The 21,052-nt window shown below is 40.7% G+C and overlaps 1 protein-coding gene across 2 annotated transcripts in view; it reads left to right on the top strand.

The window, feature by feature from the left end:
- Positions 1–313: 313 nt before the first annotated feature.
- The window catches only part of cacna2d4a (calcium channel, voltage-dependent, alpha 2/delta subunit 4a), a 78,535-nt gene continuing 57,796 nt past the window's right edge, over positions 314–21,052 (top strand). For both annotated transcript variants that reach the window (XM_068731423.1, XM_068731422.1), the window contains exons 1-26: positions 314–1,388; positions 1,828–2,024; positions 5,250–5,331; positions 7,730–7,846; positions 8,304–8,363; positions 8,706–8,868; positions 8,987–9,118; positions 9,576–9,636; positions 10,718–10,868; positions 11,772–11,846; positions 13,039–13,128; positions 13,310–13,423; positions 13,592–13,670; positions 14,603–14,736; positions 15,765–15,842; positions 15,938–16,018; positions 16,174–16,248; positions 16,395–16,481; positions 16,606–16,677; positions 16,891–16,952; positions 17,166–17,233; positions 17,326–17,371; positions 17,491–17,588; positions 18,493–18,586; positions 18,762–18,854; positions 19,219–19,346. In XM_068731423.1, the coding sequence (XP_068587524.1) occupies positions 1,849–2,024; positions 5,250–5,331; positions 7,730–7,846; positions 8,304–8,363; positions 8,706–8,868; positions 8,987–9,118; positions 9,576–9,636; positions 10,718–10,868; positions 11,772–11,846; positions 13,039–13,128; positions 13,310–13,423; positions 13,592–13,670; positions 14,603–14,736; positions 15,765–15,842; positions 15,938–16,018; positions 16,174–16,248; positions 16,395–16,481; positions 16,606–16,677; positions 16,891–16,952; positions 17,166–17,233; positions 17,326–17,371; positions 17,491–17,588; positions 18,493–18,586; positions 18,762–18,854; positions 19,219–19,346 (2,416 nt within the window). In that variant the 5' untranslated portion in view covers positions 314–1,388; positions 1,828–1,848. The remainder of the gene's footprint in view (positions 1,389–1,827; positions 2,025–5,249; positions 5,332–7,729; positions 7,847–8,303; positions 8,364–8,705; positions 8,869–8,986; positions 9,119–9,575; positions 9,637–10,717; positions 10,869–11,771; positions 11,847–13,038; positions 13,129–13,309; positions 13,424–13,591; positions 13,671–14,602; positions 14,737–15,764; positions 15,843–15,937; positions 16,019–16,173; positions 16,249–16,394; positions 16,482–16,605; positions 16,678–16,890; positions 16,953–17,165; positions 17,234–17,325; positions 17,372–17,490; positions 17,589–18,492; positions 18,587–18,761; positions 18,855–19,218; positions 19,347–21,052) is intronic.

The following is a 21,052-nucleotide window of genomic DNA, read 5'->3' as shown; positions in this document are numbered from 1 at the left end:
ATAGCAGGTGAAAGAATGCCTGGTGAGAAAGATAAAGGGGGAAAAGGAGGGAGAGAAACACAACTAAATGCAGGAATAGAACGACAGTAGGTCAAAGAGCGTTAGAGAAAAGATAAGGGCAAGAGAGGGAGATAGTGTTTGTGTTAATGTGTGTGTGTGCGTGTGTGAGAGAGAGAGAGTGAGAGGGATGGAGAGAGAAAAGGAGGGATGGAGGGAGGAGGGGTTTAATCCTGCCTAGATTATGGTATAAACTGGTCCCGCAGAGCAGGAAGAGATACGCTAGAGAGAGAGAGGAAGTCCCACTATCCCTCCATCCATCGTTCACTCCATCTCACTCGTAGAGTATTCGTGTCCCAGTGCTGCGTGGTTTCGGTTTGGATCCACCGGGATGTGAGGTCATCACAAAGGATTCATTCAGGAAGGGACGGCAGAAACACCTGACTTTTGGGAATATGTGTGCAAGTCCTGCTTGGGAATACCTCGCTTTCTGGTGACCAGGACTTGAACGCTGGTGGAGCCAAAAGTTTACTGGGACGACCCAAATCTTTCATCCCTCTCCCTTTTTTTCCCCCCAGCATCCTTTGGATCGAAGAGAACGAGCATGGAGGAGAGAAGCGGATGATGGGAGCACTAGAAATAGGATTAAAAGGTGTGGAGAGGGAGTTGTAGGAACATGGCGGGAAGCCTTTGTGACTCCTGGTGCGCAGACGTGACCTTTGACACTGGAGACAAGAGCTTTCTAGACTCCATTGTCTGCTGCGGTAACCAGCTGAGCTGACATCAAATCGTCAATCAGACACTTTTTATTTTGCTATCAGTCACATTTGAACTTTCTCTCCAGAACCCACATGTCTCAAAGGCAATGGTTTTAAAGCTTTGACCAAATTACATCTTGAGTAATCTTCAGTGGAATTCTGTCTATATTGATTTGGGGACGTTTTTTAATCTTCCTGCAACCCACTTTGTGGCTCCAGCTTGTGCTCCTTTTAAATTAGCATCCTGGACAGCACGTGGCATTGTTTCAATCTTTTGGCTCACAGGAAAAGCAGCTCTCAAATCTTTCCGCTCACAGACCGTGGCTTTCTCAGTATCTTTCTTAGAAGCCAAATGGAGCCTTAAATCTGCCACCGCTTTTAGGATGACATGCGTTCTCTGTTGTTGGATGTCTCACGTGAGCTTTCTGGATCCTTTGCTTTTCCTGAGCAGGCCTTGGACTCTCACAGATTCCCCACATGTCACTACGGGTCCTCGTGTATTTTAGGCTGCTCAGTTGCAAGGTCTGCCTCTCTTCAAGCCTCTGGGGAGTCTCAAGAGTTGAACTATGCATGAAGGTGTTTGAGAAAATTGAGGATTGGAGCTTTACATTTTGGTAACGATTACTTTACCAGGCAAGTTGACAAAAAGCGTTATTCTTATTAGGTCTGAGCAAGTTGTTGATTTGATTTCCACTGTAATTTCTGAATTAGGCTACATCCTTGTGGTACAATACGATTACCAAATTTAAAGCTATAGTCAATATTTCATATTAACAATGCATCACATATATATTGGTTGCTCATAGTGATGAACCCACAGAGAATTATCACCTCAGCTCATCTCTATGGACATTTTTAGCTTCTTTTATCACAATATTGCTTTAATATGCTGAAACTTTACTGTTTTGCTTGGCTCCCACAGCTCTCATTGTAGTTTTTTCAACAAAAAACCCACTAAACATCATTACCCACGAAGCAAACAACTTCCCTCCTTTTGTGAGTGCACAGTGACCCGAGCACTTCTAATCTCACTTTGCTCTGTCCTAATTTAATCATTTTCTCTTGGAGCCAGTGTGCAACAATTGCTGAACTGATGCGGATCGTGGCAGCTGCAGGGATGAATCGCTGGATCTGGGGAAACGCTGGGAATGCCAGTAAATCGGACAGAAGTGGGCCGCACAGAGGGAGGCTGATGCTGCTGCTGTGGATTATCCTCTCCAGCTCGCTGTGCCTGATGGTCGAGGGCCAGATGAAACTCTCACCAGAAACGTGAGTACAGTTGCACTAGAAAACCCTCACACTTAGCTTTTCACCCCCAGGAACTGAACCATTTCTGTCGGATCAAGTTTGGATGATAATGTAAAAGCTATATAGATTTTTATGACATTTATTCTAAGGATCTAAACGTGATTGACTTCACTTATCCAGCCTTTTTACAAAAGTTGCTATTATTGTATTTACCTGTGTAGGCTACTATGATTGCATCCTCACTTACAACGAGACACAATGTGCTGCCATTTAGCGGTAAATACCAGTAAGATGACTGCAAACCCTGTTCTTTATTCAGACATTACATCAACAATTGTACCAGGTAATTTTCCCGTAGGCTCCCCGCCAAGTCTACATGTAGCGTTGTCATTTTTTTTAAGCTACTCGTGAGATGGATGACTGAATTATGTTCTTTCTATTTTTGCTGATGGCTCCACGCAGACACATATGGGCCATATGGGCACCTGTGGGATGGGGGTGTAGCTAACTTCCAAACCATCCTACATCCTCTCTATGGCTACAGCCAAGTCTGTTGAAGATGACGTATGAATTTGGCTATGCACAGATATTGAAATAAAACAATGAAGAAAATATGTTAATATTGTCATTGTGATCATGCCAACGTTAACATTAAACTCACCAGTGTGCTTAAAGCTTGGGTAGGTCAAATTGGAAGAAAAAAAACATCACATTGAATAAATTATCCAACCTAAAAACCCAGCTCACTGTTGCCAATTGTTTTCCAATGAAAGTAGTTAGCAGCGGCAGCTCCAAAAGCTGCTAAATCTAGCAAGAAAGTCGCCAAGTCGGCAACACTGACAACCCGTCCCTTCAGACCTCCATCCAAAGCCACGCCCCCTAAATTATCATTATGAATGCACACATGGCTTTTGTTAATTATCATAGCTGCCAAGCTAGAAGCATTTGGAAGACTCCAAGTGGGCACGGGTAGACAGGTAGGTAGCCTGTGGCTGATTGGACGGACTTATTATAGTCCTGCAACTTATTACAGTCCTGCAACAGCCACAGATACTAGATTATTTTATTATTTTATTTATTTTTTGTCACAGCATTTGATGTGTTAATTGCTGTTGGGATGTAAAGGGAATTTCAACAATCAGGACAAAAAAAAATTCTAAAATACATTACCCACCTGAACATTGGGTAATGTTTAAACCATGTCTTCGGAGTGTTCTACTATTGTTGGAAAAAACTGTGCTAATCAAAAATTATTTACTTTCCCAAATACAAAGATGGCTTTTACACAAGAGACTTGCGATAACTCATAATGCCGAATGTGTTTTATTTTCACACCAGCGTTCACTTTGTAAAATAAGTGATCACTTTCTTCCCCTCATTTTGTCTTCTGGGAATGAAATGCTGCGTTTGTTTGTTCTCCAAAAACCAGACAAAGCTCTTTTCCCTGAACAGCTTTCAAACCTCCTGCTGACTAAAAACACTAACAGATCGATACAGTGCTGTCAGTCCACAATAGCCTATTAACTGTGTATGTGTGTGTGTGTGTGTTTGTGTGTGTGTGTGTTAAAGTGGAAGGGGTCAAGAGAGACAGAGAAACACAGAAATACACAGCATTTTGTTAATTGCTCTGAAAACCACAGAAGCAATGGTTGATTGTGCAGCATATTGTGTATGTGTGAGTTTTGCCCTTATACAGCGCAGACAGCGTGTGCTGTCACTAGGCGGGCTGGTGTGACGAGGGAGATTAAAGCTCCAGGGTCAGCAGAGTTCAGCGAGCCAGCGAAGGTCACCGAGCCCAAAATGCTTCACTCTGTTTGGGGGAAAGATTTGGCAGTAGGGCCCCTCTGGCTCTGGAGGTTATGACCGGAACATTTCAGGCCAAGAAGGTCAAGTCTTTAGCCTCTGAGGAAACATCGCTCTGCAGCCAGGAGGAAAACAGATAACTGCCAAAAAGACATCCATAGCAATGACACATTTAAGCGACAATTTAGGAGATGAGCAACTTTTTCTGACTGTGAAACCATAAAAGGCTGTGGTTGAGATTTTGTCATTTTTCTACGTCAAAAAAGTTTTATAGTGAGCAGTTGCTGCCTTTACCACAACCATAGAGAGTTACTTACTGTGTTATATTTGGTCCGTGATGAGTTTGGTCTGCTTAAAGCTCTGTCTTAATCTGACCTTGCATAGCCTGTTCAGTGATATTGTAGCTCACGGCAATGTTGCTCATTAACAGCACACCAGGGAGTGTGCAACCAACATTTCAACTCTACCTTTAAACAGTTACAGTGATCTGATTCATTCAAGGCAACAGTCAAGAGCACTTTTGATATCCCTGATAACTGATAACTGATAACATGTACACTCTACCTGTTCAATCCTCACATTCTAGAATGAACCCACACTCATATTTCAGAATTAATCATATCAACAAGTCAAAACAGTATTTTAGGTACTGAGGCTTGCAGGTTATAATTGTGGCAACCCTGCCTGCTAACCAGCAGCGAGCTGGCTGGCTCCCCATAGGTTGAGCCATCTGTCACATCCTGTCTACTCTCTAACCTCTATTATCTCTACTTGGCTGCATTCACATGAAGGATTTGTAGAATTACTGCATGTTATAGAGTACAGAGTAACCTCTTGACCTAGCACACTGTCAGCTTTTACTGTCACCTTAACAGTAATCCATTTCAATCTCGTTTAAATCTGTTATTGGTGAATGCACCGTAACCTCTCTTCATGATTGGCTTTTAAGGGTCACTCTCACTATGGACCTTGTTTTATTAGCCCTTATTTTTTCAGGCAAGACACAAGTGAAATTATTTGGAAAGAGGGTGATTTAGAAACAGGCCTCGTCTCTTTCTCAAAGCACTGCGTTACACTTGAGGGAAGTACTTTCCTGCTTCCAGCAATGAAATAAGTTCAAACATGATTTGTTCCACAATTGTTTCAGAGCTAAAACACAAGGAGTTATTGCTAATAGAGTCAAAAGTTAAAAGTTGGAACTAACAATATTTTAAGGGTCAACAGGTCATTTAGTAACACTTTGTAGATCACTTCTAAGCAAGACCATCTTCTGGGCAGCCATGATGTGAAAAGTGCCTTTGACTGAATGGACCGTATATGGCCACATTTACTAATGTACTATACAAGTAAACCTGCCTTGCCTTTGTAGTTATTGCAATGTTTGCATAGATATTGATAACAGCATTGATTATCTGTCACTGATCATGTTTTCTCCGTGTGCAGGGTGCAGCAGTGGGCTGTGTCCTTTGGCAAAGAGATAGCTGCCCTGTCCACCAGATACTCTGGAGCTAAACTGCTACAGAAGGTAAGAGAGATCACGCACATAAAGACACACAGACACACACAAATACACACACACACACACACACACACACACACACACACACACACACACACACACACACAGAGACACACACACACATGATGTTAGACAGAAAGACCTATACACATGCACAAGCTCAAATCAGCTGCAGATGCACATACATACATATATATATATATATATATATATATATATATATACACAAAATTCAAATGTTTTCTCAAGAAATCTCAATTTTATATAGATATGGAGCAGATGACATCATCAGATCAGACTGAGACGGGCGGGGTCTGTAGCTCCTCCCCTCCCCCCTCCCCTCTGCTCCATCATCCAATGGGAGCACGACTGACTGGCATACATTTTCCATATAACATCTGCACATGGCCCAGAGACCAATGTCATGACACACTTAATTCAAAAGCACATAAATATACTCACACGATGTTGATTTTAAAAAACAATTGGTGTGCTTTAAAAGTACTTACATTTAATGTCATGCAGATATACTGTAGCTCATTGAACTGAGTTGAATTCGACTTTTGGTCATATTTGTGTGAGTTACCTTAGAGACTGAAGAAGAGGTTATGCTTGGGTGTGTGTGTGTGTGTGTGTGTGTGTGTGTGTGTGTGTGTGTGTGTGTCTTTAAGTAATTAGGATGTTCGGTCTTCCTCAGCATGCCACCCTGTAGAATACCTAGCAGGCCCGCTCACCATCTGCCACGCACATAAACACACTGTGATACATGCTACTACTGACCGTCTCCCTCTACAGCATATATGCGTCTTTATTTTTTGTTTCACGCCACATGTTTCTGTTCTACGGCACGGAAACATCCCCCAATCTAGCTGCACAAATAACCAACTTCGACAGATTTCTCTGCAGTAACACAGCAATAGTGGTATGTTGGCCATGCTTGTGTTGAAAACTGGATTAACCTCAGATAAAATCAATGTTTAGTTGGTAGAAACAATTTTACAGAGTGAGAACCACACAAGATTTAAAATACTGACTAATCTGATCAAGCAGCCCCGGAGGCAGTAGCGGTGAAGTGATGGTAGTGTAGTAGGAGTTGCAGTTGTCGTAGTAGTAGCAATAATACTAGTTGTTGTAGTGACAGTATCAGTAATAGCAGTATGTGTATATAACGTAGGTGCATGTCTCCTAGTTGCAGACTTTATCCTTTTATTTAGTCAGTGATGTGTAAAAAGCGCCCAGTGCATTAGTTTAAGCTCGGCAACAAGAAGCCATTAATCACCCAGCTCTGTCTAATCGATGGCTTTCTCGTTATCTGTGGAACATTCAGTGACTCTGTCTTTTTGCCTGAGTAAACTGAATAGGATATTGAGTGTTTGACTTTATATCTAAAAATAATACAGAAATTGCTGGAGCTTACTTTCGCTGGAAAAAGGGTTTTTTATTGTTTATTTGCAGAAGGCTTTAATATAGCTCTTTATCATCCCCTTTCTCATTCATATCTGCCTGTCTCTCTTATCTGTTTAAATCAGTCTGGCTGTTTCTCCCCTCTAATGGAAATTGAAAAGCATCATCTGTAAAAGTGAAAATAGTTTGAATGACAAATAGGGCATATAGTTTCCCCACTATTCTAAGTTGTCAGAAGTTATCTTTACATCAACAGGCTACCAAAAGTTGTAACTTGCTCGCTGAAAGGGCCTTTTCCATTTCCCCACCTTTGTTGGACTTCCCATTAACAAGCCTATTTTCTCAACAAATGTTTAAGGAATGGTTATTATTATCCTGTAATAGAAAGCAGGTCCTATGTCCATCAGTCCAAACAAAATGATTCACCTTCATCCGTCATCACGGCTGATGCTTTTATCATCAGTGCCGGAAATTAACCTTTCAGTCCGCAGGCAACAACAGCACAACGTCCATTAGATTACATTTATGTAACTGCTTTAATTCGATAGCTCAGTGAACAAACCCACCAGCCACTAGCAGCCACAATAATGCATTAGAACATGCACAGATGTCAGTCAGGAGGCGCCGTGTGCAGTGGATGGTTTTCTTGTGGCGTCCCTCTGTCATATTGCAGATTAGAGACGGGGTCTGGGGAGTGGATGAAGTCAGGGCTTGACCCTCATCTGCACTGCAACTGTGCATGCGTGTGTATAATTATATAATACCAGGATCACTTCTATGATTATCTGTGTCTCTGTTGTTTTCCATTTTGTATTTGACCAAGAGAGTGTACGTGACTTTTAAATGTAAAACTACATCCTGTGGTCGTCAAATGGAAGCAATATATTATATACTCTCTTTTGTTTTATTGTTTTAATGAGCGCACGTGACACTTCCTCTCGAAGGATTCTTAAGTTATCCGCACAGCTATTAATGAGCCAACTGTGTCTGTTTTTAAAAGAAATATAAGGATGTCGAGGCCGTGGTGAAGATAGAGGAGGTGGACGGAGAGGAGCTGGTAAAAAAGTTCGCCGAGGAGATGGAGGAGATGCTTGGGAGGAAGATGAAATCTGTGAAGGTAATAATGATACGTTCTGTAAAAGCAAACACACACTTTAAGGTAATCATCTTGACATGTTTCATGTCTTCTGCAGACATGAGCTTGTTTAAATAAAACAAATGTTGCATCTTTAGTCAGTGAAAGCGCCTCTTTATTTTCCCGTACTTAATTACAGCCTACAAGCCTGATGGTGGTGGAGCTATGGGGATATTTATTGAGTATTGCTTAGACTATTTAATTTGGTACTTTATGTGTGTATGTTTATGTGTGTATGTTTATACATCACTTATATGTATGTCTATTGCAACTGATGACGAGCAGTTGTGCTCAAAACCTCCCCGAGGTGTAAATAATAAGTGGATTACATGATCTTGCCCATTTACGCTCAGCGCCTGCCCTCTTTGGTTCGGATGTGCGTGCTTACTCTGACTTGTTTGCTCCGGGTGTATCCTTAACCTGGTGTGTTTTATCACAGAGGTTGGCAGAAGCAGCAGAGGATGCTGACCTTTATCACGAGTACAATGAAACACTAACGGTATGTGACAATAACCTCTGTGCACAGTTTGAGACTTATGGGCCGATACAATATATGTGTTTAACCACTGATATATACCCAAAATATACTATTCTTTATTGGTACCCCTACCTGGTTGTGTCTGCGGTTCTGTTTTATTACAATTATAGCCATAACTATATTAAAGATGTTCTGCTTGTGGGGAATTTGTTTGCGTTGAACATAGCAATTATGCAACGTTAACTGAGGTTTTTACAGACTGACCACACAGACAAATATACTTCTGTGGAATCTTTGCACATCTCTTCAATATTTCATCATAAGGTGATCTATAAGCGCCTCATCCTTTACTCTTCTATCTAGTTTGAATACTTTAACTCCATGCTGATCAACACGGTGGACGAGGACGGGAATCCGCTGTCGCTGGGAGGAGAATTCGCTCTGGAGAAGAATGAACACTTCAATAAACTGCCAGTCAACACACAACTGAGTAACATACAAGTCCCTACTAATGTTTACAACAGAGGTACAGAAGTGTGAACACACACACTGACACACACGCACCTACAGCCTGCACTTATTGTGATATACATCTGATTGCCAGTAGAATATCAACTTCCTTCTTTCTCTCCCTCTCTCTATAGATCCAGATATTCTGAATGGAGCCTATATGTCTGAGGCTCTGAATGACGTGTTCATTGACAACTTCCAGAAAGATCCAACTCTGACCTGGCAGTACTTTGGCAGTGCTGCAGGCTTCTTCAGGTTGTACCCAGGTACATACGCATCCTACATTCAGGACATCCTCCGTGCTTCCCGAAATGTCTTCAGTTGCACGTTTCTCCTGTGTCGCCACGGCGTTAAGACAACATGAACAGAGCTGCAGATAAACGCTCCGCTAACACAAGCCAAACAGTGTACTTACACAGCAACTGACGATGCAAGAAGCTGTCTGTCAAACGTTGATGACTCAGTCTCAGCTACAATATGGCTGCTGGTTTATTCTCTCTTGTGTGCCTGTGTGCCTGTGTGTCTGTGTGTGTGTGAGTAATTAGCAGAGGATTTGTGACACAGCTTGTTTTACTCATCCGCTACCTCATCCCTCATTATTTGACACATCTGTCATTATCCATCCATGCATTCATTTGTCCATCCGTCAACCCAACCAGGCAGCCAAGCGGCAGTTGTGAGCGTCTGCCTTTGCTAAATCTCCATCTTTCTCTCTGTCTCCAGGGATCCAGTGGATTCCAGATGAAAATGGTGTGGTCACTTTTGATTGCAGAAACAGAAACTGGTAAGGATATATTCCTGTTAACATCAGTCCTACTACAGAAGGCTGCTTTGTCTGGAAAAGAGAGATCCTTTTCCTCCAGCCTCCTTTAAATATCAGATCAGGAACACAGGGAGAGCAGGGAGAAGAGAGGGAGAAGAGCACTAGAAGGGCACTGCATCACTTGTAGTTTTTTCAGTGTGTCAATATCAGTGACTATTTGGCCGATTGAGCATGTTGAATCAGTCACAGAGGCAGTTAGTGAGAGAAGTCTTTCTGACTACAGTGGTTGTTCAGCCCACTGGATCAGTGTCTTTACCCATTTAGTGCAGTTTACCCTCATTGTTTAACTCGAAGTGCAACTTTTAAGAAAAATGTTAAAAGTAAAAGCATTTTTAGCAGTCCGCTTGTCTTGCCTTAGTTTATCAGTGCCCTTACAATTGCCAACAGATTCAACTTACTGTATTGTTGAAGTTTGTTCCTTTAAATCATAAAAGAGTAGATGCTGAAAAGAGAGACAGACGCACAAAGCTCTTCTCATACACATTGGAAGTAGCTCTCTTTCTCTTATCACCCTAAAGAGCCCCAGTTGTGAGTGCAGCCTGTGTCAAAGACATCCGTAAATCCAGCAATGGGACAAGACTGGCTTATACATCGTTACCCTTACAGTCTGATTAACACTGTTGATGACCGTCTCAACAACAGGCCCTATTTGCAGCAGACTTTTTGACTTGTTACTAATTACATTAACGATGACTCCGTTAGAATCAAGTGACTGTGTGAAAGTGAGCCAGCAGGCATAACACCAGGACCCTGAACCCCATCATTCATTTTATTATTTACACCTGTGCTTTCCCATGTCAAATCGTCTTCCCTGTAAAAGATCTATCAAATAGAATAAGGGTTTGAATGAGAAAAGATTACTGTTTGGTAACAGTACATCAAGTTCCAGGATCTCAGACAGAACATAAAAGGATAAGGCTTAAACTCTGCCTGTTCTGTCTGTCTGTAGATTACTGTCTGTAGATTACTGGTAAATAAGAGTGTTATTTGGTTTGGGTTACAATAAAGATAAAGTCTTTGCTGCCTCTTTGTCTCTTTCTAGGTACATCCAGGCAGCCACCTCTCCTAAAGATGTGGTAATCGTGGTGGATGTCAGTGGCAGCATGAAGGGACTCAGATTGACCATAGCCAAACACACCATCAACACAATCCTGGACACACTGGGGGAAAATGACTTTGTTAACATCATAGCTGTAAGTAAACACACACACACACACACACACACACACACACACACACACACACACACACACAAACACATAGTTACACAAAACACAGACACACATGCGCAGTCTCGCCAGAGGCTGACAGTGTCTGATAAGCGTGACGTTGAGATTAACACACAGACAAGCTAATGCACAGGTGCAGTACGGAGACTAGGGACAATACAGGGAAATAGACACACACACATGCAAACAGGCACAGATACCCACATCAAACATTTAATCTCCAACAGGCATTTACTTTCAGTACCATCAAAGCTTCAAAATTAATTTAGTTTTTTAGGTTTTTCAGTATTTTGGCTGCGTGCAGCACTACAACTAGAAATCGGTGTAATAAGCATGGTTTATCCCGGTATTACTGTGTGTGTAATCATACGCCTCCTGCAAATCCGCTGCCCTTAAGCTGTTTTTACATAGAATTTAAAGCTACACTCTTTCAATGAACTGACCATGCAGTAAAATGAGTGCTAGAGTTTTATTTTAAAATAAAAGGGTTTAAATCCCACTTGTATTTAATGACTTTGAACTTGACTTGAGTCATTATCAGCAAATAAAATATAAAACCAAGATAACATGCTCATATGCACAGCTAAAATAAGTAAAAAAGACATATTAATATTAATAATATAGCACTCAAATATTTAAACTTTCATAAATGCTGATTATTAACAGTTAAATAGTCTCTGTGTCACAGAATCACACAAGGAAATACGTGTAATGTAGTTCAGGGATATTATGATATTTAGGGATTTATTGAGGGATTGATTTGAAGGTACAACTTAATCATTACCTGTCACAAAATTCAATAATGTTGACTATTCATCATGCGGATCATTGTTTGTATGGGGTAACATATTTGGTTTCTCTCTCCAGTACAGTGATTATGTTCGCTACGTGGAGCCCTGCTTCAAGGGAACGCTGGTACAAGCTGATCTGGATAACAGAGAGGTAGCGTACACACACATACACACATACACACACACACACACACATACACATACACACACACACACACACACACACATACATAGTGGAGACACAAGCTAGACAGCTAATTAATTCACTTAAACTCTGCTTACCTAATAATCGTAGGCTGTTATCTCACTAATCCTCTAAATACATTATGCTGTCTTCACGTCACAGTTAAAACATGACAGTGAATGAGTGCTACATGTTTGTCAGAGGATTTAGTGATGAAACCCTCAGAAACCATTCATGTTCATGTGGCTTTTAAGAATACAGATATTTCTATCGTTCCTTTCTGCTTCCTTCGTTGTCTTCATTCTCCATCTCCTCTTTATCATCTCCTTCACAAAGCCATGACATTTTTAATCCTCAACATCTTGCCCTCTCTGTTTTTAATTAACAAGTAGGCGTATAACATTATTAATATCCGTTTGTTTCACTGCTGTTTTGTTTTATTTTCCGCCCCTCATCTGTTCTCCTGTTTTTCATATACCAACACCTTCTCAGTGTGCCCAGTCTCTCTCTATGTGAATGTGCGTTATGTGTTGGATGTATGCCCTACTTTCACTCCCCGCCACGTCATCGCAGATCAGGTGAGGTCGCAAGGCTGCTGACAATTTTAAGTAGGTCACATGACCTGTCAACAGGAGATTTGATTGGTTTAATGCCTAGAGGCAGGCTGAAACAGAATGGGCTTTCAGATGTTGGCTGACACAGTTACGCATATAAACTCATGTTGGTACACACACATTTACAGGACGACTCAGTTCTGTGGGTGTTATAAAAGAGTTCCTACATTCCCAAACAGCTATTTACCGTGTGGTTTACTAACCACACCAATAATTTACAGTTGCAGGATATACAATTCTATTCAGAGTCCCACGAAGGCTACTTCTATCCCCAGTCTGCACAGACAATGTGGCCATTTATCATAATGTGTGCTTTGTATGCAAGCATTGATTAATCCTTATTACCTCCTTGTGTTTTAGGGATTTTGCCATAATTGGTCAGTGTGCCAGTGAGCCGGGGATAATCCTTCCTCTATACTCTTAACTCACTTCCTCATGATCTCTCTCTCCCTTTTTTTCCTACGGTGTCCTGCATTTACCAAAAGCACAACATCCATGGCTAAGTGACAATTTCTGCGTGTATATGTTGTGTGTCTATCTCGCAGCATTTCAAGCTATTGGTTGATGAGCTTCATGTCAAAGGAGAGGGCAAAGTAAAGAACGCAATGAAGGAGTCTTTCAAGATCCTCAATGAGGTTTGTGGCTCTTCAACAACAATCACAATCACAATCACAGCAACTGCTAGATTTTAACATATATACAGCTTTGTTAGCAACAACAATTCCAGTTAACTCTTTGGAGATTCTATATCTGCACCGCACAATTCACAGGTCTGTAGTACAACCTTCCAAGATCACATAAATTGTGTGTGTTTAGGCTGCAGCGCTGGGCCAGGGCAGCCTGTGTAACCAGGCCATCATGCTGATAACAGACGGAGCCATGGAGGACTTCCAGAGTGTTTTTGAAGAGTTTAACTGGCCGGAAAGACGGGTAAGACACACAAACACACACACAAGAATAATCAACTAGCACCAGTGTAATACACTGTAAGCACACAAACACAGATCACTGACAGTGTTTGTTTAATTAAAGCAGTTTGGAGTGACAAATGAGTGGCGTTTGTCCCATCTCACTATATACTATTTATTGCTTCCACAGGTTCGAGTTTTCACCTATCTGATTGGACGGGAGATGACATTTGCTGAAAATGTTAAATGGATTGCCTGCAACAACAAGGGTAAAATGGGGGATCGATCAGTCAAGAATCTGCTTTTTGACGTAAATTGCTTGGTTGAATCCATGGTTTTGACACAAAAAGTTTGGGTAATTTCAGCAACAAGGAATAGAGTAATAGGAGGTATTTTGGCTTTCTGTGTTGTTCCCAGGTGGTGCTGTGTGGGACTGGGTATCAGGTGCTGCCCTCTTGTGAATTACATGGGGTCATGCTGCAGCTCAGACCTGAAAATAATCACTTTATCCTGCTCTGTGCACATCAAAAATCCCTGACTAAATACCTGATTATCAGCACAGATACACTGTAAACACAACCCTGGCCAAAAAATATGCATGTGACTCTATGTGTAATAGGTAACAGGTGCACTCCCTTCTGTTGCGTACACTGGCAGCTGCCTCTGCCAACAACAAAATGTCTGTCATAAATAGACAATGCTTACTGTTACACTGCTGCAAAAGCCTACATACAGTTTTAGTTGAGTGAGCAGGTCTACTTAATAATATCAACAGCTACACTCTTGTGGAAACATCACAAAGGAGAAAACGGTTGCACACATTCACACCTGGCAGTGCTTCAGTAGCCTGTTGTCACTGAGCAGCTTCTCTGCAGGTATCACATTGACGTCATTGTCTCCCAGTTGTAGAAATGCCATAAACTGTAGACTAAGCCAAGCTTTTAAAAAAAAAATGTCAAAAGCACATTCAAGCGTTTTTGGTTTTTTTAAACGGCTTAGTGCTTTTTTTGGAATACAATTTTTCCTGAAGTCGGATAAATGAGTTGCTCTAAATGTAATATCCAAAGGCCAGAAGCAGAACGATGAAAACAAATTAAATATGGTGAATATTTTCTTTGCTAAAATGAGTATGAATCCTAGTTTTTCCATCTGCGTAATGTAATATATTGTATGTGTGTACATGTATTTGTGTGTCCTGCAGGTTACTACACACACGTCTCCACACTGGCTGACGTCCAGGAAAACGTTATGGAGTACCTCCATGTTCTCAGCCGACCAATGGTCATCAACCACGATCACGACATCATCTGGACTGAGGCCTACATGGACAGTGTGGTCAGTCTGCTTCTGTGGTCAATTTTAAAGATAATTTGCAAGTCAAGGAAGTCGCAGTTTGCCAAAGGTTTGTCTAAATAGCATTTAGTTTTGTGTGAAACCGCTCGGGGAACGACATCTGTGACTTTCTTGACTTGCAAAATGTTCTTTTAACTTTACAAACATGTGCCACAATTCAAAGGGAATCACATTCGTGCACTTTTAGCAACATTGAAATGTTACCAGAGGTGCTCCAACAAATATTTAGCAACACAGCCAGCAAAAATCCATCGCAAGCCAATTTGCTCAAGCAAAAGCTCGTATAGATTTTCAAAATAATTCAAAATGTTCCTTTTTTTAAGTGCATCTTTAGCTACTCCACCTCTGCCTGCCTTTTTTGGTTTATATTTCCTCTATTATTTCACTCTCTGTTTTCATCTGCACCATACGTGTCATTGCCATTTCATGCTTGTTGTCTTTCCTCCATCTTCACCTTCAGTTACCAACTACAAAAGAGGTAATCATACATAGAGCTTTAGTGTGACTTTTCTTTTTTAAGTAACGCTATTCCTAATAAAATGAATAGAATACAGTAGATAGTACCTGTAGTGTCTGGCTTAGCTTTTACAGTCAAAAGCTAACAGTTCCTACCTGTGTCAAGTGATTAGTTTCTTCTTAATGTATCTGTTCTCCGTTGCTTCAAATGAGAGTGTTAGCTTAGCTTATCCTCCAGTTAGCTTAGTCAATGCTTTTTAAAATAGTTTTTCAGCTGAAACCTGTAGGATAAAATACTTTACTTTTACTTAACTCATTTTACAGGAGCATTTTTGAGTACATATTGTATTAGTTTCTCATTTCTTTCCCTCTGTATGTTAGTTGTGTCCTTTGGTTCAGACAGATTTAACCGCTAATGTAACAAGAATGAACTCCACAAACTTCATTTAGATTCACAGTTGTTTCCTCATAATTTAGCGAACTAATTAAGCTTGTCAACAAAAACAAAGCAGAGTAATTAATTGTGGCTGTTGTTGTGTATTTGTGCACCACAGCTGTTCAACAGTCAGGCCCAAAGCCTGCTCCTCATGACCTCTGTAGCCATGCCTGTGTTCAGCAAGAAAAAAGAGACTGTAAGTATTCATTTTTAATCACTGTAATTACAATTAGCCTCAACAGATGTCACCTGAAATTGTGCGTTTATGAACCTGCTGTGTGTCTCCTGTAGTTGTCACATGGGATCCTGCTGGGAGTGGTAGGAACTGATGTGGCCTTGAAAGAACTGATGAGACTAGCTCCAAGATACAAGGTAAACTATCCACAACAGATATGTCCCAAAGGATGAAATACTGTATGCATACAGGTCAATTCTTCTGTGAGACAGCCGGTAACATTTGAGTCATAATATAACGTTAATTATTACATATTAGGGTGTTGTGTCATCACCTCTTTATGTCTCTTCAGCTGGGTGTCCATGGTTACGCTTTCCTCATCACCAACAACGGCTACATCTTATCTCACCCTGACCTGCGACCTCTGGTACAGTCAAACATCGTATTGTGAAGTGAATTACCGCAGCTGAGAAACTTGACAGATGTGTTGCAATTAACCGAGCATGATAGTATGGGATAGGTTCCTCAAGACTTGTATTTAGGTTTGTTTGTGTGTGTTTGTGTTTGTGATAGTATAAAGAGGGGAAGATACTAAAGCCAAAACCCAACTATAACAGTGTTGATCTGGCGGAGGTGGAATGGGAAGACACCGAGGAGGAAGTGAGCAACACACGTTTCAGTCTTTTTCTTTTCTCTATTTTAGCTGTCCTGCATATCAATGTGAGTTGTGTTGTTCAGTTAAAAAAAGTTGAATGAAGCTAAGTATGCAATGTTTATGATTCAGCTGAGGACCGCCATGGTTAAAGGAGAAACAGGGACGTTGGCGTTAGACGTGAGAGCGTCTGTAGATAAAGGAGTGAGTACATTTGTTTTTGTGTGTGGCAAGACAGCAAGAGGAGCCTCTCTTTCATCTTGTTGGGATTCATTTGATTTTTTCTCATATTTTTCATGTTTTGTCCTCTTTGAGATGACAAGTTTTATTTTTGTCTTTTAAGTGCATGCTGTCTTTGTTCCTCTTTGCGTTCACTATCCTTTTTATACACTCTCTCCCACTCTTTGTCCCTCACAGAGGAGAGTGATGTTCCTGAAGAATGATTACTTCTACACCGTCATCAACGAGACACCATTCAGGTTTGTCTGATCGCTTGAACAGGGTTACTTAAAGTGTCAGATTTTGAAATATCCACGACATCCAACAAAGCAACGCCCGTCTACCTGTATGAACTAATTAATACAACAATATTACTGATGTTCTGTGGCAACAAATGCGTTTTGTAGGAAATAACAGTTATTATGAACAGGATTCATTCTGCCAGTAACAAATAACTTCTCTGTATTTGACAGTCTGGGTATAGTGCTGACTCGAGGATATGGAGAGTATATCTTCATTGGAAACGTCTCTGTTGAGGAGGGTGAGTCTCTCCCTTCTGTCTTAGTTTCTCTGTATTTGTGCTGATATTCTTACTCTCTCTTGTGTGTCTTTTATTTTATTTTTTTACTTCAGGTCTCCATGACTTACTGGCTCCAGACCTGACCATAGCCAGTGAATGGTGAGTACTGCATAACTATCAGAACATAGAGATTACGGGATTCCAACCAGTTTAAGTGGATGTAACTCTCCGTGACAGTATGACTACAGTACATCTTTGTGATGTGTGTGTGCTTGTAGGACCTACTGTGAGACAGACATTGACCCGGCCCATCGAAAGCTGAGCCAGTTGCAGGCTGTGGTGCGATACCTCACTGGCAAAGAACCAGATCTGGAGTGTAAGTGGACACTTTAATCTCAGCACATCATCTTTTTGATTTAATAAAAACAAAACACACTTCAACTCTGCAATTTACATGCACGCCAGAAATCAGAAGAGAAAATAACACAGTCACACAGCATGAAGTATCCTTATGCACTGCATCCATATCAACTTAGTTTCTGATCTTTTAAGAAATTAATTCTCAGCCACATCAGGAATATTGTCCAAACTATTAACCGAATGATTCTTGAGGTGTACAGTGTATTCATGAAAGTTGCAATAGTCTCAATAGTGCTTTTAAAAAGTTAAAATTACATTTTTTGTCTGTGCACAAACTGCAGGTTCATATATAATAACATTGGGATAAACTGTGATTGTAATCGTCAAAGCTGTCGGCCTCATCCAGTGCTCAATGTTTATCTTCTGTCTTCCTCATTTTTGGCCTCAGTCCTTTGTATCATCAGTAATATGGTCCTGGCGGCCGATCGACTCGGTCACGGCTGTTTTCTGTCCTGGCCCCACAGTGGTGGAATGAACTTCCCACTGACGTCAGGACAGCAGAGTCGCTGCCCATCTTTCGGCGCAGGCTGAAAACCCACCTCTTCAGGAAGTGCTACCCTGAGCCTTCCACTTAGAACTTATTGTATTCATACTAGCTTGTTGCACTTATTGTATTCGTATTACTTATAGCACTAACAGTTTTTCTTGTTTCTGTACTGTACTTTGGCTCTGAGTTATGCTCTGCTTCATGCTCTTAGATGCTTGTTTGGAAAAGGAAATGTACTTATGACTTCTGGTGACTAGTAGTTCTTTTGATTACCAATGTTGAATGCACTTATTGTAAGTCGCTTTGGATAAAAGTGTCTGCTAAATGAATGTAATGTAATGTAATGTAATATCTCTTTTGTTTTTCTCGACAGGTGATGTGCAGTTGTTGCAACAAACTCTATTTGATGCTGTGGTCACGGCTCCTATGGAAGCCTACTGGACTGCTCTCATGCTCAACACATCTGGGTGAATATTAACACACACACACACACACACACACACACACACGCATACATTTTTAATTATGACATGGACTTCTTACATGAGTACTCACTTTATTATAATTATCTTTTACAAATATTTAACCTTTATCTGCTCCACCTTCCTCTTGTTTGTGTCTCTCCCTCCCGCTCTCTTTCAGTATGGATGAGGGGGTAGAAACTGCATTTTTGGGGACCCGTTCAGGCCTGATGAGGTTCCAGAGATACGCTGGTATTGAGAAACGTGTCGCCAAGTGAGTCAGAAAAAACGGCCATTTTGTACATTCAATATCATCACATGAAATTAGTCATACCATTATGTCCATGACCAAAATCTTTAACACTGAATAAGTTAAAACTGTTTATATGATAGTAGTTACAGATCTGAATGGAAATTTTAATTACAGTAAGATGAGAGTTCGCCCTCCGGTGGTCGATGAAAGTGCCGCTGTTAATGAGTGCAAAATTATACTTTACTCTTTTTTTCTTTCCTCAACTATGCTCACATCTTTCTGTTGCTCTCTTTATGCTATCCTTCTTTTCAATTGTCCATCTTGTCTTTTGTCATCATAATTAGACAGACAGTTTTTCTTCAAGCTTATTTGTATCCCTTCCCAGGTCTTTCCTGACCTCCGTAGACATGGAGAATATGTTCACGTTGGACCATTTCCCAGTGTGGTACCGCAGAGCGTCCGAGTACCCAGCTGGACAGTTTCTATTCTACATGCCCAGACAGGAGACTAGAGGTAGTGGAGATACTTTTACCGAGCAAACACGTACACACACACACACACACACACACACACACACACACACACAAACACATGGACACACATAGACAGACCACACACTTTCTGTGCTTTTTTTATTTCCAATTTTCTCAGCCATGTTGAGCAGGTTGAGCCAAATATCTCTCAGTGACAGTCTCATTTATCTGGCCAGCAGGCTGCAATTGCTCTTCTCTGTTTACTTTGTTGTATATTCATGAAGTTCATATCGAAAAGTTTGAAAAGAAAAGTAGCCCATCGACAATGAAGTGTTTAGTCTTAATGGACATTCTACTTAGGTTTATTCTGTAGTTCATTTTCTGTGAATTTGCTGTTTCTGAAGAATAATCAGTAGCTTCAGAGTGACAAAGTCAACAGCTACTGTCATCGTATGTATCATCACATCACACTAACACTTAACTCCATCTGTATATGTAGTCGGGAAGTGAAAGTCAGTAAAAGATGGGATTTTGAGCTTGACCCTTCTCTGCCTCTCCTTTTCTTATTGAGCTCTGCTTGATGAAATGCCTTTTTAAAGTGCTTTTAATAAAAGGACAGGAATTTAAATGTAATCTTTACTGAATAGTGCAGACTTAAATGTGATTTTGTTGAAATATTCAGTGAATTTGAGGCTGATAATTCTGCCCTTCCTCATGACAGAATACACTTCCTGACTCACTCAAAGGCTGTTTATCATCTCACCCAGCATGAAAACCTCACATACAACAGCGACTGTTCTGTATGTACTGAATCTACAGAGGATTTTAAATCATGACATTGCATTTAAAAGATACTGGATAGTATAAGATGTTCACACTCAATTTTTGAGTCTAATTTTAAGACTCCAATAAATGTTTCATGTGACATTAATGTAATGAAACATTGTATGATACCGCCATCATTTTAAGTACAAATGAACACAAATTGCCTTATGTATGTTTTAGGTTGATGTTAGATATAGTTTGTTGTGTTCAGATATATTCACGGACTATGAGGCTGACTATAGCGCCACCTTGAGTGCAGAGGAGGTGGAGCTTGATGCGGAGGAGGGAGGGAGAAAACGAAGGGAGGCGGAAGAGGAGGAGGAGGGTAGAGGAAAACTTTTACTTATACTTGGCATGCCTCCTCGCTTTATTCATCCTCGTTCTGTTCGTCCTCACCCCTAACTGAACAGCATGAAAAATGCTGTGGTGTCCGTTTCTACACCCTCCTCTGTTTTCTTCATCTCTTTTTTTCTTCTGTCTCATTCCTCTCACGGCTTGAGCATGCACTTAAAGTATAGGAACCTCCTCTCCTCTCAGGGAATCACTAAGCTTTCTGGTACATTTTAATTGTGCTGAGTCGATAGCTCTCTGTCTGCGATGAATACTTGTTGAGAAGTAAAAATCTGGTTTCGTAGAGTTTTCTTTGACTGTATTACCTCTGTCATTCTGTTACTACAATATTCAATGTTAAAACAAACAAACAAATAAATCCCATTCTCATCCAAATTGCAGAATGTCCTGAATGTGTGATCATACAGGCATATTATAGTTTTGTTTTATATAATAAAAATATGAATAACAGAAATACAAACATAGGGAAACACACAGTAGACACACACATAGATTACCTTTGTTATGAGTGTATCAGCTACTCTGTTACATCACGCTTTATCTGGCTGGATTCTGGTTTGCTGACTGTCG

Source organism: Cebidichthys violaceus, unplaced genomic scaffold, assembly GCF_023349555.1.
Source record: "Cebidichthys violaceus isolate CVI_PGR_0920_01 unplaced genomic scaffold, fCebVio1.0.p SCAF_51, whole genome shotgun sequence".
In the NCBI taxonomy this organism is placed as follows: Eukaryota; Metazoa; Chordata; class Actinopteri; order Perciformes; family Stichaeidae; genus Cebidichthys; species Cebidichthys violaceus.
The sequence above is the reverse complement of the archived record's forward strand: the minus strand, read 5'-3'. Positions and strand labels throughout refer to the sequence as shown.